This window comes from Myotis davidii, unplaced genomic scaffold (genome assembly GCF_000327345.1).
Source record: "Myotis davidii unplaced genomic scaffold, ASM32734v1 scaffold453, whole genome shotgun sequence".
Classification (NCBI taxonomy): Eukaryota; Metazoa; Chordata; class Mammalia; order Chiroptera; family Vespertilionidae; genus Myotis; species Myotis davidii.
In genome coordinates this window covers 3,182,203-3,199,698 of record NW_006285234.1, presented here as the reverse complement: position 1 = coordinate 3,199,698, position 17,496 = coordinate 3,182,203, and the positions used below count along the sequence as shown (strand labels likewise).

Sequence of the window (17,496 nt, the reverse complement as noted above, 5' to 3'; positions counted from 1 at the left end):
GCCTTCTTTAAAATTCAATGCATATGTAAAGAAATATACGGTAACCCGAATTTACCACACTCGCAAAATCGCACACAGCCAACCATACACCCAGTATGGTATCGCGATTCGTGATTTTGCGCTATCATACTGGGTGTATGGTCGGCTGTGTGCGATTTTGCGAGTGTGGTAAAATCGCATAACAGCAAAATCGCATAACAGCCGAGCATACACCCAGCAGCGCTGCTGATGCCTGAACGGTATGTGGAATGAAGTGGGCGGGCATCGGGAGGCCACTATGGCACGGGGCAAGCACTATGGGCAGTCTATCTGAAGTGTACCTGGCGTATAAGACGACCCCCCACTTGGAGGCATATTTTTCAGGGCCAAAAAATCGTCTTATACGCCGGCAAATACGGTAAGTGCTCTGTATATCCTTCACCAATTCCATTCCCTTCCTCCCCACAAAGGGTGACCACCAGCCTGAATTTGGTGTGTTCCTTCTCCCACTGAGTGTTTATTGAGCATCCCAGCCAGGCCAAGGCCCGAGCCAGAGGTGCAGTGATGGACAGAACAGTGCCCTCATGACCATACGTCCCAGTGAGGACACCGGCAGGAGCAGAGACATAAGTGTCGTTTTGGTCTTTGTGCAAATGGCACCAAACTGTACATGCCTTTCTGTAACCTGGTTTTCCACTAAGCATTTACCCAAGTTTATATTCCTTTTCACTGTTGTATAGTATTCCATCTGGTTGCCTCTACTCGTGTCTTTACCTGTTTGTCTGTCCTGCCGTTAGTAGACAGACAGGCGCTCCCATGTTTTATAGTTCAAAGCAGTGCTGGCAGGGCATTCTTTTCCATGTCCCCTTGTGCACGTGTGTGAAGTGCCCTGGGCTACACAGTCAGCCCTAGAATTGCCGGACTCAGAGGGTTTGTGCTTCTTCAGCTTCACCAGATGTTGCCAGCGCGCTGTGCACATTGGTGATACGCGTTTACACCGCCAGCAGCACTGAATGAGCGACCCAGACATTCTGTCCCTGCTCTGAACTGCCTGTGTTGATGGTTCAGGGCTGGCCCTTCGTTAGCGTCAGTGTCTCGATTCTATTCCAGGTCGGGCCACAGAGCACAGTGGTGAGGACCCAGTGCCTCTGTAACCACCTGACCTACTTTGGCAGCGACTTCTTCATAGTGCCCCGGACAGTGAATGTTGAAGACACGATCAAGCTATTCCTGCGCGTGACCAACAACCCTGTTGGGGTGTCCTTGCTGGCCAGCCTTTTGGGGTTCTACCTGCTCCTGTTTGTGTGGGCTTGGAGAAAGGATCAGGCAGATATGCAGAAGGTGAGGAGACTTTGATCCCAAAAGTTTTGCCACAGCGGCTTGAGTATGTTGAACAAGGTGGGGAAAAAATACCTTCATCCAAAGAGGCAGGTCCCATGGTTCCAGGAGAAATTCAGGTGCAAGTCTTCTTAAATTTCTCTTTATATCTACTCTCTCAAGGCCTAGGAACTTAATTCTTTATATCTTTTTTTTTCTTTTAGCCAAGGTTGAATTCTCATGTGATTCATTTAGGGATAGGCCAAAAGAAAACATGTAGAGAATTTAACTATAACCAAATGCATGTTTATCTCACTTTACACATTGCACATGAAAGTTATATGTAAGCCAAATTATAATTTATTATAATTGCAATATATAAAAAAACCTGTAAGAAACTTTTTTGAAACAAACAAAAAATGTTTTGATGGCTGCTTGTTCTTAATTTCTGTTCTATTTCTTTCTTGCTCTTGTGTTTTCTTACACTTAGAAATTGTAGAATGTACAACATGTTCATTTCTTTGTTGCCATGGGTATAGGATTGCCAGTTTTAGTAAATAAAAATACAGAACACCCAGTTAAATTTAAATTTCACATAAATAGTGAATGCATTTTTGGGTAAGTATGCCCACAGGTTATTCAGTGTTTTTCTGAAATTCAAGTTTATATGTTATCTACCTGGGTGGGAGGGAAGTGGAAAGATTGAGAGGCCCAAGACTTGGTTGATTCTATGACTATTTCCTTTTAGAGGCATAAACCCTGGCCTTTCCGCCCTCCCCCCTTATCACTTAACCTAGGTCTACTTACACCTCCCTTCGCTTTCCAGACCATGGCCAGCTCTGCAGCCGCGCATCCTCCTGCTCCCTGGCGGGGGAAGCAGCTCCTCCACGAGCCTGAGTAAGGGTCAGCCCATTTCTTGGTTCTGCTTTTCCTGCAGGTGAAGGTCACTGTTCTGGCCGATAATGACCCCAGCTCTCGGTGTCGCTACCTTATTCAGGTCTCCACTGGATATCGAAGAAGGGCCTCTACAACAGCTCAGGTTAATGACACACATGTCCCTCATTCACGGCTCTGGCTCTTACCACGTGAGATACAATACACCCTGCTATCCCGGCGTCCTGTAGCACTTACGGGGGGTCACAGAGGGCTACTTCCTAGTTCTACACTGTGACTCTGAAGAGCCCTCTGTCCTTGTCTCAGATCCCAGAGACCTCGTCTCAGTCCAGTGTCTCTGCCTTCATCTTTCTCCTTGGGGATAAACCCAAAGAACCAACTAACCATGTGAGGACTTCCCGTGTCATATCTCAGGTGGTGGTCACCCTGTATGGGTCAGAGGGACGGAGTGAGCCCCATCACCTGTGGGACGGCCAGAAGGCAGTCTTTGAACGAGGGGGACTGGATGTCTTCCTGCTCGGCACCCGGTCCTCCCTGGGGGAGCTGCACAGCCTCCGGCTCTGGCATGACAACTCGGGCGCCAGCCCTGCCTGGTAAGCACCTGCCTCACGCTGGCTTGTTGTGGGCTCAGCTTGTCATTGCCGTAAATAACAACAGCCCTCGAGCCAGGAAGTCACAGTTAGATTTTTTTTTAAAATATATTTTATTGATTTTTTACAGAGAGGAAGGGAGAGAGATAGAGAGTTAGAAACATCGATGAGAGAGAAACATCGACCAGCTGCCTCCTGCACATCTCCCACTGGGGATGTGCCCGCAACCCAGGTACATGCCCTTGGCCGGAATCGAACCTGGGACCTTTCAGTCCGCAGGCCGACGCTCTATCCATTGAGCCAAACCGGTCTCGGCCACAGTTAGATTTACATTTCAAAGCTGTCTATAAAGAAGAAACCCCCGAAATCAATGTAGAAATTAACATTATGATTTTTTGTGGATTTAAGAATGATAGATGTTTTATTTTTTTTTTATTTTTAATTAAATGTTGTCATTGTGTGTACACCAAGTAATCACAAGGAAATATTGCCCCAAAGTACCACAAATTAAAGGTATCTCTAATATGAAATATATATTCAAAGAGTAAATTCAATAAACAACTATATCCTGAATACTGTGCATTGGGTCAGAACTCAGAGCTCAGGAGAGAGGAAAGGTGGGATTAAGAAGTGGTGTGTGCCTAGGGATGGTCAGTGATGAGGCTGTACTGGGCCCAGATGGCTCTGCATCTCCCTTCAGCAGCACCGTGGGAATGAGGGGAGGGAAGGGGAGGAAGTAGATGATGAAATGAATTAAGGGTGAAGATTATTGGTTTGTTGGGATTAGGAAAAAATAAGGGAATGAAGTCAAATATCCAAGGCTCATGTACTCAAGCCTCATTCCTGAATACCGGCCACTCTGAAAAGAGAGTGTAGCTGCCCAAAGCCAGTCTTGCCCTCTAGGCTAGATACACCAGCCTCTAGGCCGCAAGAGCCTAATAATTTGCTTACTGTTTCCATTCTGATCGGGCATCTACAGATCAGTTTGTACACTATCATCTCAGTTTCATTTACAAAGGTGAATAATAAACACTTGACAAGATGCTCAACTCCGTTAGTCATCAGGGAATGCAAATTAAAACCACAGTGAGATAGCACTAACTAAACACCCAGCAGCATGACTAAAATTAAAAAGTCCAACAAAACCAAGTTTGGGAGAGGGTGGGGCACACTCACAACGGCAGTGGTGGGCGTGTAAAATGGTGCAGCCATGTTGGAGAACAGGCTGTCAGTTTCTTGTACAGTTACCCATACACTTACCATCTGACCCAGACATTCCACTCCTAGATAAATGAAAAAAATATGTCCTTCAAGATTTATACACGTATATTCATAGCTGTTTTATTGTTAATAGCCCAAAACTGGAAACAACACAAATGCCCATCAGGTGAATAAGTAAATAAATGTCAGTATATTCATTAGATGGAATACTACTCACTAACGAAAAGAACAGTCTGCTAATACATACAACATGGATGAATTCCTAAAAGCATGCTGACTGAAAGAAGCCAGACTGTGCGAATGCATACTGTGTGAATCACATACATGAAATTCTTTTAAAAAAAGACTACAGAGACAGAAAGATCAGAAGTCACCTGGGGCCAGGGATGAGCCTCTGTTCTGTAAGATAGAGGCAGACAGGATGCCTGTAGAGCTGGCCGGGCACCTCACATATGGAACCGGGAAGCTTAGAGGACACACACACACACACACACACACACTGGACTGTTTGTAGGTTACAGGATCCGCATTCTGTGTTCAGTACGTGAACTCCCTGAGGAAATGGGATCAGCTCTCGTTTCTTCCTTTAGTTCTTGCCTTGCAATGAGACAGAACCCACTGACAGGGCAAGATTACTTCTTTTTCTAAATTATCTGGTTTATTTTTTATTTAAGTATAATTGACATACAACATATTAGTTTTAGGTATACAATATAATGATTCACTATTTGTATATTTTGCAAAATGATCACCATAATAAATCTAGCAACATCTATCACCATACATAGTTACAGAATTCTTTTTCTTGTGCTGAGAAACTTTAAAATCTACTCTCTTAGAATTTTTTAACATGCAGTACAGTATTATTAACTATAGTTGCCATGTTGTACACTATGTCCCCTTGAATTACTTGTTTTATAACTAGAAGTTTGTACCTTTTGATCCCGTCACCCATTCCCCCCAAATCTCCTGCCTTTGGCACCCACCAGTCTGTTCCCCGTATCTATGAGCTTTTTTTGTTTTTGTTTTTGCTTTTAGATTCCACATATACATGAAATCATATGGTATTTGTCTTTCTCTGTCTGACTTATTTCACTTAGCATAATGCTCTCAAGATCCATCCATGTTGTTGCAAATGGCAGTTGCATTCTATTTTATGCGTGTGTGTGCGTGTGCACACGTGTGTGTGTGTGTATGTGTGTGAGTGTGTGCATGTGTGTGTGTACACCATATTTTTAAACCCATTTATCAATGGACATTTAGGTTGTTTCTATAGATTGCTTCTTAATACAACAACTGAATTGTGTCCCCTTCCCTAACATGGCTATCTTCATTTTACTATAGGTATGTAAACCAGGTAATTGTCAGCGACATGGCAGGTAACAGGAAATGGCATTTCCTATGCAATTGTTGGCTGGCCGAGGACCTTGGAGACTGTGAACGTGACCGGGTCTTCATACCAGTCTCAAAGAAACAGCTCTTTTCCTTTAGGTATTGTTGGGAAATGATGGTGTTTACATGTCTCTGAAGCTCTGTTCATTTTTCATCATTCTTTACTCTTTCTGTTCTTCAGACTGTATAATTTAAATTGACCTAGCTTACGTTTGCTGATTCTTTCCTCTGCTCACTCAATTATGTTGTGAGCCTCTCTACTGAATTTTTCATTTCACTCAGTGTATTTTTCAACTGCAGACTTGCTACTCAGTTCTTTTTACAAAACAATTTATCTTTATTGATATTTTTATTTGGCAAAATATCATTCTCATTTACTTTCCTTTAGTTCTTTAGACATAGTTTCCTTTAGTTCTTCGAACACACTTAAAATGACTTGAAGTCTTTGTCTAGTAAATCCAATGTTGTGGCTTCCTCGAGGGCAATCTGAGGAGGAGGGTGTCTCTAGCTTTACAACCTGGAAATGTAAGTAAATTTGCCCCAAAGAGAATCGCTGTCTCTATTTTTTCCAGGGCTGTCTGCTTATACCAAGATTCCTTAAAAGATAGTCCAGGAGCAAATATTTTATGAATGCCTACATGTGACGTATTTGTGGAGAATTGCCTCCAACACTGCTTTTGTTGTTGTGTCAATCTTTTGTCAGTCTGGCTGTTATTCTTTTCAAGTAGACTCCCATTTCTCTCTTTCATATTTTACCTTTCTTCTTTTTTTTTAATATATTTTATTGATTTTTCACAGAGAGGAAGGGAGAGAGACAGAGAGCCAGAAACATCGATGAGAGAGAAACATCGATCAGCCACCTCCAGCACATCTCCCACTGGGGATGTGCCCGCAACCAGGTACATGCCCTTGACCGGAATCGAACCCGGGACCCCTCAGTCCGCAGGCCGACGCTCCATCCACTGAGCCAAACCGGTTTCGGCTTTACCTTTATTCTTGATGTTCCAAATTTTATCATAATTCTTTTTACTATGGATTCATTTTTTTTAATCCTCTTTGGTACTCAGAAGGTACTTTTAAAAATGTTTTTATTATGGTAAAGTACACTTAACATAGAATGTACTTTTAATATGCAAAATCACATCTTCAATTCTGAAATATTCTCAGATGTCACTTCTGAAAATATTGTTCATCTGACATTCTCTTACTCTCTGTTGGAGCCTCAAACTGTCCTCCATGGTGTTTATTTAATGTGTGTGTGTGTGTGTGTGTGTGTGTGAGAGAGAGAGAGAGAGAGAGAGAGAGAGTGTGTGTACTAGAGGCCTGGTGCACGAAATCCATGCATGGGTAGGTTCCCTAGGCCTGGCTGGTGATCAGGGCCGATTGGGGACTCCAGCTGCTGCCTCCCTTCATTCCGCATTGACACGGTGGTCAGCGCATGTCATAGTGAGCAATCGAACTCCCGGTCTCCCGGTCTAACTCCCGAGTGGACACTACATATAAGCCTTTTATATAGAGAGATGTTTTATTTCGGAGAGGAAGGGAGAGGGAGAGAGAGATAGAAACATCAATGATGAGAGAAAATCATTGATTGGCTGCCTCCTGCACGCCCCCTAATGGGGATTGAGCCCACAACCCAGGCATGTGTCCTGACTGGTAATTGAACCCTGATCTCCTGGTTCATGGGTCAACACTTAAATACTACACCAGCCGGGCAATGTTAGATTTTTTTATGTGGTGAGGAATTTTGAGTTGTATATTCATTTCCAGTGTTTTATTATTAAATCTCAATCTCTGTTTCCACTCTTACTCTGCCTCGTAGCTTTTCTGATGTTTCAATCCAATCCTCGCGTCTCTAGAACTAGGCCTTATTACAGCATTTTGGAGCTCCTATTCCTCAGTGAAATCAGTGCAGCTAGGGCCATTGCAGGTCTCGTCATGAAGCGCTGGGTCTTGCTGGTCCTGGGGCTGCCCTCTTTTGCCCACGCTCTGCCGTCCACATGTAGCTCTGTGGCATGTTGTTCTGTAGTTTCCTTTCATAAGCTCCAGCTCAGCCCTGGCTTCAGGCAGTGGATATGGCTCGACTCTCCCTTTCCCCGCCTATGAAACACGTGGTCCCGTTTCCCTGCAAGTGCCAGCCTCCCCCTGTGTCCTGCCTTCTCCCAGACCTGGAGCCCGGCAGCCCGTGGCTTCTTCCCCTGGTTCTCACTCCGTTCCTCCTTCAGAGATGTGTATTTTGTTTTGAAGCCCAGCTAATATTTTGGTTCTTTCTTTTTACATCTTCTTTGCAGTTCCTCCACCTTTGAAGTAGAGAATGTGCTCAGAATATGACTTTAGCAAACTATCTTGAGTGCAAACCTAATGCAAACTTTTCAAAAGTAAAAATATTTATCAAAACGCTTTAAAGAAATAAGCAAATATATTTTGAAGACTAAAAAATAAATTTTTAGGTGAAACAAAAAAAAAGCAAAAGCAAAAACTCTTAAAAAGCTAAAGCAACAGTTTTTAATTTTAAAATCTCAGACCACACAGATTAACTTTACCCTCGAAACCTTTTTATCCTAAAGTAACAAAAGAATCACGCTATCAGTCATGTGGCAGCGCCTTCACAGAGCTGTGAGTCGTGGCAGAGTTGTTGCTATGCAGCTTGTTGCCAGGCAAGCCGCTCCTTCGTCCAGGGCACTTTCAAAATGCCACCTCATGCCTCTCCTGTTGTCATGTGTGTTCGCAGACGCCTGTTCCCCTCCATGATCGTGGAGAAGCTCACCCAGGACTCTCCGTGGCTCTCGGTGGCCACTCGCCATCCCTGGGACCCGTTTACGAGAACCCAGCGGCTCACGAGCGGCATGACCCTCCTGCTCTGCAACATGGTCACCAGCCTCATGTTCTGGAGGATGAGCGGCCCCGCCGCCCACAGAGACGGGCCAGGTCCGGCTGAGTCCTGTGGGTGTTGCTCCCGGCGCGTAACCCTTTCCTCTGCTTCCCTCTCCTACTCCCCCTACTCCTACAGCCTCCTGACCTGCCTTCGTTTCTTCCCTCTGCTGCCTAACGCTAGGGCACGCTAGCACGTCTCACTGTTCCCAGCCAGAGCAAGTGAGGCAGCCTTAGGGACCCATCAGGATCCGCACTGCCATCTCTTCTCCTTAGACCAGTGGTTCTCAGCCTTGGCTGCACATTAGAATCACCTGGGAATCTTTTTTAAAATCCTGATTTCTGGGCCTCGTCCTCCGGAAATTCTGTTTCTTTGTTACTAATGTTGTGGCCCCACCCCATAAGAAAGAAACAGAATTTCTGGAGGATGGGGCCCAGAAATCAGAATTTTAAAAAAGATTCCCAGGTGGTTCTAATGTGCAACCAAGGTTGCGAACCACTGCCTTAGAGAATCGCAGTGAAACTGCTAAGCAAAGACTCACACCTGGGAGAGGGGTGACTGTCAGGGGGTTTCGGTTGCTGAGGAGCAAGGTTAACATAAAGTTTTTCTTCCAGTGGGTCTGTGTGCCGTGACCTGGTCTGAACTGCTTGTCAGCATCCAAACTGCCTTCATCCTTTTCCCAGTCAACCTCGTCATAGGGCGGCTCTTCCCACTGAGTCAGCCCCAGGAGCCTCTGCCCCACTCGGCTCCCCGGCAGGCCTCCTGCCTCTCAGATGCGTCTTCTGAGCCTCTCTGGGCCTCAGAGGCCATGGAGGTCAGCCTGTGTGGGATTCTACAGGTAAACGCCTGCTTCCTCTCCCATGTGCTAGAAGAGACCAGGGAAAAGGCTCTTGGGCCTTATTAACCCTGTCAGCGTTCCCCTAGGTCAGTGATGGCGAACCTAGGACACACGTGTCAGAGGTGACACATGAACTCATTTTTTGGTTGATTTTCCTTTGTTAAATGGCATCTAAATATATAAAATAAATATCAAAAATATAAGTCTTTGTTTTACTATGGTTGCAAATATAAAAAATTTCTATATGTGACCCGGCACCAGAGTTAAGTTAGGGTTTTTCAAAATGCTGACACGCCGAGCTCAAAAGGTTCGCCATCACTGCCCTAGGTCCTGCCCCCTGGGTTGTGATCCACCGGCCGCTAATTTTCCTCCTGGGTCTCAGGCTCCGTGGGAGTGCAGGGTGTGCTGCTCTGGGCTTGTTGTAGCTTCTGATTTTTGGTCAGACTATCCCTTCTTTCATTCTATAGTCTCTCGTGAAACTAGTTTTTGTTTATTTTTTTAAAAAGTTTTTTAAAAATATCTTTTCATTGATTTTAGAGAGAGGAAGGAAGAGGGAGAGATAGAAACATCAGTGATGAGAGAGAATCATTGGTCGGCTGCCTCCTGCATGCCCAAAACTGGGGATCAAGCCTGCAACCTGGGCATGTGCCCTGACAGAATCAAACCATGACCTCCTGGTTCACAGGTCAACGCTCAACCACTGAGCCACACCAGCTGGGCATGAAACTAGTTTTGAAGCTCCTGGGAGGTGCCTTCTTTTTTAAGAAGCAGAGACAAAGTGAGAACTTGAGGTTCTTCACACTAAGGATCTGCTCCTCAGAGCAGAGACGGCGGCACTGCCACCTGTCGTCACTACCATCCCTGGGCTGACGTCACACGCCTGACTCTTCTCCTTCAGGAGCTGAAGGAAACGGTGGGGTTTCTGGTCAGGAGAGACCCGGGCCTCCTCTCAGAACATGAACCATCCTCGTGGGGCTCCTACCGCGTGAGCCAGCTGGTGGCGCTGTTATCCAGCCTCGTTCGTTCTCACCTGGAGGCAGCACCCTGCGGGGCAAGTGGTAAGGCCGCAGGTTTAGTGCCAACCTCTCCTCCCGCTCCCTTCACTTCTTACCTGTCAGCATCACCACAGGCACCGTACAGCCTTCTGCTTGTTTTAATTTCCTTAGGCTTTTCATAGAGAGCTGATGCTTTGATCCCTCCGTGATACAAAGTAAAGGATTAAGGAAAAACCCACAGAAGTGTTTTCTGTGTGAGACCCCATATGCCATCTGCTTTGTAGAGACTGTTGAAACTTGTCATTCTTTTTCTGCTGTGGGGTGGTGAGGTTAGGCAATCTATGGGTTCTCAAATGTAGGTTGGGCCTCCTGGGCACTTACCTAGTACAGTCACAGGTGCTGCAGTTCTGGTGGAGAAGCTCAATCAGGTTATTTTTATTTTTATTGATTTCAGAAAGGAAGGGGGAGAGAGAGATAGGAAATCAATGATGAGAGAGAAACATTGATCGGCTGCCTCCTGCATGCCCCCCACTGGAGATCAAACCCACAACCCGGGCATGTGCCCTGACCGGGAATCAAACCGTGACCTCCTGGTTCCTAGGTCAACACTCAACCACTGAGCCATGCCGACCAGGCTCAGTCAGGTTTTGAAGTCTCTAGATCAAATGTGGAATTATACAAGTTGTTAGAAAGTTACCGCTCTGCTCAGAGAAGACACTATACAGTAGTGTGGGTGTTGAGTGCAATCTCCACTCCCTGGGAAGTTTAACCTCATCATCAGTTAATGAATTGCTCATCTCCGACAGTTAGTGCTAGTTACTGAAACCCTCCACTTACTAACAATGTCAACCTGGCATCTATTTTCAGTGGCTGCTGAAAACCACCGTCATCTCCGCTGCTACCTGCTCAGGGTTCTGCAGAGGCTGCGGTTGCACTTGAGCACCTTGGGTCCCACCCAGTCCGACCAGCCTGGCGACCTCCTGGGTGCAGCCAGCCACCTGCAGAAGCTCCAGGAGCTCCTGGAGACACACATCCTCCCCGCAGAGCCAGGGCCCCCCGGGTAATCGCCGCACCTGCCTCTCATTCCCGGTGACCCCGCCTCCCCAGCTGTTGGCTATGAGGTTGTTACTTCGCCTTCTCTTCTTAAGGGAGGCAACCAGTTTCCCCATCCTGAGCCCAGAAGGAGGGCGGAGGTCTGCGGCGGATGGTCTCTCCAGGTGGCTGGCTCCCATCTGCTGGCTCCTGCTGGGCGCCACGAGCCTGGCCGCGGCCTTTTTCACGGCGCTGTACAGCCTGGAACTGAGCAGGGACCAGGCCACCAGCTGGCTCATCTCTATGATCCTGTCGGTGCTTCAGAACGTCTTCATCATCCAGCCAGTGAAGGTACGTGGTGACCGGCCGCCCCCATGGAGGAGCCACTGCAGTTGTGAGTGTGCTTGGGAAACTGAGGTCCGTGGGTGCCACCCAGGCTGCCCAATGTCAGACAACTGGGCAAAAAAAAGACAGCCCCCAAAAAGAGATGGGGAGGGTGAAATTATAAGGAATGTGTGGGGAGTAGTCCCAGAAAAGCTAGCAAGAACTGATAGACTAGTAGAAATATAGCGGAGAAAGACTGGGAGTTTCAGGGGGAAGTAAAAATGTCAATTGAGAACAAACTATTCAGGGGGAAAAGTACTTTTTAAAAATGTTTAATTAAAGCCGAAACCGGTTTGGCTCAGTGGATAGAGCGTCGGCTTGCGGACTGAAAGGTCCCAGGTTCGATTCCGGTCAGGGGCATGTACCTGGGTTGCGGGCACATCCCCAGTGGGGAGTGTGCAGGAGGCAGCTGGTCGATGTTTCTCTCTCATCGATGTTTCTAACTCTCTATCTCTCTCCTTTCCTCTCTGTGAAAACTCAATAAAATATATTTTAAAAAAAAATGTTTAATTAAAGAAAATGTCAAAACCACACAAAGTGTGTAGAGAATAGTGTAGTGATGCCTAAAGTTGTTTCAACTAGCTTCAACCGTTACCAATTTATGGCCAATCTTGTTTCCTCTATTTTGAGGGGAAAATAGCTCCAGACTTCACATTTTACCTGTAAATATTTGCCTGAATATTTCTAAAAGATAAGGACTCTTTTTAAAAAATATAAATCCTTATCACACCTAAATAAATTAGCAATACTTTCTTACTATCCACACAACAATATAAATGTACTAACACTACTAAACTATACACTTTAAGAAGGTTAAGGTGGCGGGTTGCTTCTGTGAATTTTACCACAATTTTTTAAAAATGCAGTGTTCAGATTTTACCAGTTGTCTCTTAAATTTTTCTGTTTAATTTAAACCAAGATCCACGTGTAGTTAGTTGCTGTGTCTACTTACTTTTAATACTTACCTACAGCCCCCTCCCCCCCTCGTGTTCTTGCTGTTTCTCTCGCTCTATTTGTGGGAGAAAGCAGGTGTGTGGGATCTGGGGTCTTAGTGGCAGGATTGCCTCCACTCTCAGGTGGCCCAAGCTCCCCCAGCAGACCTGGGGGCTTTAAAACTCGTCATGCCCAGGCCTCACTCGGGCCAATTACATCGTGATTTCTAGAGCTGGGCTTCCCGGCCCCACGCATTTACAGTTCCCAGGTGACTGCAATGCACGGCCGCCCTTGAGACCCACTGATCATTGAAGAGGGGCCGAGTACACGGAGTAGGTGGGTGACCTGATTTTCAGGTGACACCTGCTTGAATACAGGCAGTCCTGACTTTGCACTGATGCTCATTAATTTCAGTTACCAGGGTTTAGTTAAATAACAGTTCCCAGCACTGCAGTTCGACCTCATGGTATGTCAACTGAGTGAGTGCATCAAGTACGAGCTGCTGCTGGCTCTTCCGTGGAGAATTTGGTGGGACCAGTGGTTGGCCCTTCCTCCCAGTCTAGTCCACTAGGGGGCGACTTTAAGTCTGCAGAGCAGACACACTCAGAATTGCTGCCTCAAATCCATTCAGCTCCAAAAGTAGAAGCAGAAAGGACCTCAGAGCCTAGACCTCAGGCCAGGCCCAGGCCCACGTTGTCCACCCTGGGGAGCCCAGGCAGAGCAGAATGGCCTCGCCTGCAGGCAGGCCAGCGGGAGGGGGAGGCATCACCTGCACAGATTCTTCCCAGTAATTAAGGTGGGGCAGGGGCGCAGGATTTTGACCCCGTCCTTTATTCTCCTGAGGACTGAGCACTTTCCTCCCCCGCCACCCGTGGAGATTTAAGGAGTGGGAATACTTAAGGTCGTACTAAGATTCCATGACTTCTTTAGCAAAACTGGGATTTAATCCTTGGAATTTTTTAAAGCGTGGCTTCTCTGGTCTAGCACCTCACAGTTCTTCCAAAGACAGTGACTGAACGCCCGACACACATCACAAACCACTGAGTAGTTTAACTTCCCTAGCCAAGTAGATGATGGACTACAGGCAGAAATACAAATAGCGGCTATATCGGGACACTTCCTGGTCCCCGTGATTATGCAGAAGTAATATGAAATTAATCAATGCTCAGTTCTCCATAAATATGTCCAAATTCAATTGAAAAGTTATTAATGCTCCCCTTCACATTTACATAGTGATGTCACCGTGTTGGGTCCTGTAACCTGCTCATTGGTTTCTCCCGTGACTTGCCGTCTAGGTGGTCTTCCTCTCGCTGTTCTTGTCGCTGGTCCTGAACAGGGTGCCCTGCCTTAGCAAAGAGAAGGATCAGCAGACGAAGAGGATCCTGGCACTCTCGGGTAACTCCAGCAGCTCTCACTACTGTTCTGACTTGGCAAAGAGCAGATTGTATCAGAACAGCGGAGCCCTCGCTGCCTCACTGACTCAGACGCATGTCCCCTTAGAGGGTCTTGTCTAACAATACACATTATGAGTCCCTCCCTCAATGATCACTTTCTCCCTCAGAGCTTCCCTCTCACCGAATCCTAGGCTGCCTCAATCTCTCCTCACTCCAGCCCCACAGCTATTTCCAGCTGCTCCCCACCGCCTCTGAATGCCGGCACGTGTTTCAAATTAACATCCCCAAACAAGTATTTGCCTGCCCCACAAAGCCGCTTCTTTACTATACGTATTGTCTCATCTCAGTTAAGAGCATCACCATTCTCTCAAAATGTCAGCATAATCCTGAATTCCCCTCTCACTCCTCAATTCATCCATCACGCCTACGGGAGTCTGCCCTGGAACTGACCAGAGCCTCCTATCCACATGGATGAGCCTCACAAACACAATGGTGGCAGAAAAGCAACCTGCAGGAAAATTAACACGGGGTTTAATCGTGCAGAACAATGCATGTCTTGTCGAGGACTGCCTGTAGTGAAGAAATGCATGGGAGCGATAAAGTCCAAACCTCAGGAGACGGTTTACTGTCTGCAGGGAGGAAGTGCTGCCCCCGCGGGGTGCTGGCGGTCACTGCCCTGGGTGAGCAGTGGACACACTGTTAAGGAGCAGCACCCCATTCCTTATGAAGTCAAGGACGTTAGTAAGCTAACTACACACTGCCTATACAGTCCTCATTTCATTGATTCATGCTCCTGAATTGCTGCTCCCTCTGCCTAAATGACTTATTTCTGCCTTGTCCGTCAGAAGAGTTCTAGCTAATACTTCAAAACAAATATCAAATGTCACCTCCTCTGACTCCCACCGGGATATCTAATTTCTCATTCTTCAGTGATTCCCCCAGCACTGGGCGCATACATGCTGCCAAGTTTTATGTCATATTCTAATTCATTCACCCTCCCCCACTCACCTTTCTCTTCCATCCTTATGCGACATATACATTAATGTACATGCTTATATGTGTAGGGTAAATAATGTACAATTACGTATATTATATACTATGTATCACTCATATATACGTGGCATATAGTTTAATGGGTGAATTTGTAAAATATTTCAATATCAGCATAATACATAAAATCAATTCCACTTCTCATATAGGGCATAGTTTCAGGGAGTAGTTTCAGTAGAATTTCAGCTTTGGGCACTGACATAGGAACTTGAGCTTCTTCCTAGAGTTACTTCCCTTCTCTGGTCTACAAGACCAGGGCGGTACGTATACTACAAAGACTTCATTTTAAGAGTTGCTCCCTATAATATTTGTGAGGGGCGTTAGTACAAGAATAAGGAAAAAGCATAGAACGGGTGCTGGTTGGCCAACGATGAAAGTGGGTGTTCAGTGGTTGTCCCGATCATGTTAGTGTTTATAGGTCTGCTGCTGGTGGCCGGGTAGGCATTGGCTGAGGGCTAGGAGTGCTGTGCTTAGTTGTTTTGAGGTATGGAGTATAGGGATAGTAGTGGCATTGAACCGAGAGGATTGGGGCCAGACTGTGTCCTGGTTTGTTGGAATGGATGGTAGGATCACATAGGCAGGCAGGAACTGCCACACTGGCTTGCTGTGGGGGAGGGTTTGAGGGTTGCCTGGGGTGTAGTTATCTGGTCTCCTGGAAGGGCAGGTGAAAAGAGACCTAATGTTAATGTTAAAATTCGGAGTAAAGGCTGGGGATCTTTGATGGTGTAGCAGGGGTGGAACGGAATTCTGTCTGTCAGATGGGATTCCTGTTGGGTTGTTGGATCCTGTTTCGTGAAGGAATAGATGTTCAATTACTAGAGCCGATGAGAGTAAATGGAAGGATGAAGTGGAAGGCGAAGAATCGGGTGAGGGCGGCTTTATCCGCCGAGAACCCTCCTCAGGTTCCCTCAGCCAGGCTGGTTCAATGTCAGGCACTGCTGAGATTTGTCATGATGGTTGCCCCTCAGAAAGGTACTTGCTCTCATGGTAGTCCACAACCCATACCGGTTGTTGCTGTTACAGAAAAGAGTAAAACAATTCTGATATTCCAGTCTCCGTGAGGACATAAGATTTGTGATATAGAGCTTATCCCACGTGTAGAAATAGGCAGTAAAAATATGAATGAGCCCTGGCCAGTGTGGCTCAGTTGCTTGAGCATCGTCCCAGGTACCACAAGGGCCACGGGTTCGATTCCCCATCAGGGCACATACCCAGGTTGCAGATTTGAACCCCAGTCAGAGTAGGAAGCAACCAATCGATGGTTCTCTCCCTTCCTCTCTAAAATCAAACTTTTTTAAATGAATGCTCCGTTGGCATGTAGAGATTGGGTAATTCAGCCATAGTTCACATCCTGGCAGATGCTGTTGCGAAAGAGAAAGCAGGGACTGTCTGACGTGAGGTATAGAGCCAGAAGCTCCGTGAGGATTTGCTGGGCAGGCAGATTCCTGGAAGGGATGTGGAGTTTCATCAACGAGTGAGTTGTTGATCATTTTAATTAGTGGGTGGGATTTTTGGATATTGGTCATTACTGTTTTATAGTTCAAATACAGTGATTTTTCATGTCATTGGTCCTGGACAGAGTCCATGTAAGAATAATGATTGACATAATGTATTTTAAGTAATTTTTGTGATTAGTTTTGTGGGATTTTCTTCAAAACACTCACCAATTTATGGAGGACTTGAGTTGATTGGGAGTGGAGGGGGTGGTTGTGGGACTGTGATGAATTTTGATGGGTCTTCTTCAGGCTTGGAAGTATTTTCAATTGATTGGTGGGAAATGTTGGGAGTCTCTGGTTATACAACGGCTGTGGCTACTGAACAATATCCCAAAGTGTGAGTTTCTAATAAAACGGTCCTGGGAGCATTTGCCTCTGGTTTAATTAGAGAAGTTACATTCATTTTATGTGAACTAAAAATGAGGAGGTGGAGGTTGTATGTAAGATCAATGGGCCAGGGGGCTGGGCTGTTCATGACACTGGGGATGCTGGATTTTTCAGAGAAGCTGTGGGTACTGCGGCTTTCTATAGTTATATAGTTGACTTGTAGTCAAAGGAAAGGTTACTGGTCGATCCTTGCTTACTGGAGTCCTTATTATAGAAATTACTTGTGGAAACTATAATGTGGCTTGGTGTCAGTGTAATCAGAAAAAAGAGAAGTATAATTTGACTAGGCCTTTTTGGTTGGATGGTAGTGGAGCTTTTATCTGGAACTGGGAGATCAGTTTTGGTAAAACATATTCTAATCAGATTAGGTTGAGCAGTAGTGGTGCTGACTCCTGGTTCATTTTGCTGATAATGTTCATTAATGGTGAGAGGTGGTAGCTGATAGTTGGAAACTACCCAAGAAGGTTAGAGAATTTGAATAGGTTTGAAGGATAATTAAATTTTAGATGCTGTGTCATAAGGTTGAGTTCAAGTACAAGAACAAAACCTAGTGCAGTTACCGAGGGCTGTCAGTTTCAAATGATAAGATGTAGTTATCTGAAGAACCAAGATGGCGGCATAGGTTAACGCCGGAAAGAAAGCAGCCGAACAACTTCTCATGAAGACACTTTTTAAGACGGAAGGGACATCATCCAGAACCACAGGAACGGTGCTGAGTGGAA

The 17,496-nt window shown here is 46.0% G+C and overlaps 1 protein-coding gene across 1 annotated transcript in view; it reads left to right on the top strand.

Annotated features, from left to right (window-relative positions):
- Positions 1 to 17,496, top strand: part of PKD1L3 (polycystin 1 like 3, transient receptor potential channel interacting) — a 70,583-nt gene that overhangs the window by 30,205 nt on the left and 22,882 nt on the right. Inside the window, exons 14-23 of the mRNA XM_015558790.1 lie at positions 1,090 to 1,320; positions 2,234 to 2,335; positions 2,605 to 2,783; positions 5,346 to 5,492; positions 8,125 to 8,321; positions 8,880 to 9,079; positions 10,002 to 10,161; positions 10,966 to 11,158; positions 11,247 to 11,481; positions 13,743 to 13,842. Coding sequence (XP_015414276.1) covers positions 1,090 to 1,320; positions 2,234 to 2,335; positions 2,605 to 2,783; positions 5,346 to 5,492; positions 8,125 to 8,321; positions 8,880 to 9,079; positions 10,002 to 10,161; positions 10,966 to 11,158; positions 11,247 to 11,481; positions 13,743 to 13,842 — 1,744 coding nt within the window. The remainder of the gene's footprint in view (positions 1 to 1,089; positions 1,321 to 2,233; positions 2,336 to 2,604; positions 2,784 to 5,345; positions 5,493 to 8,124; positions 8,322 to 8,879; positions 9,080 to 10,001; positions 10,162 to 10,965; positions 11,159 to 11,246; positions 11,482 to 13,742; positions 13,843 to 17,496) is intronic.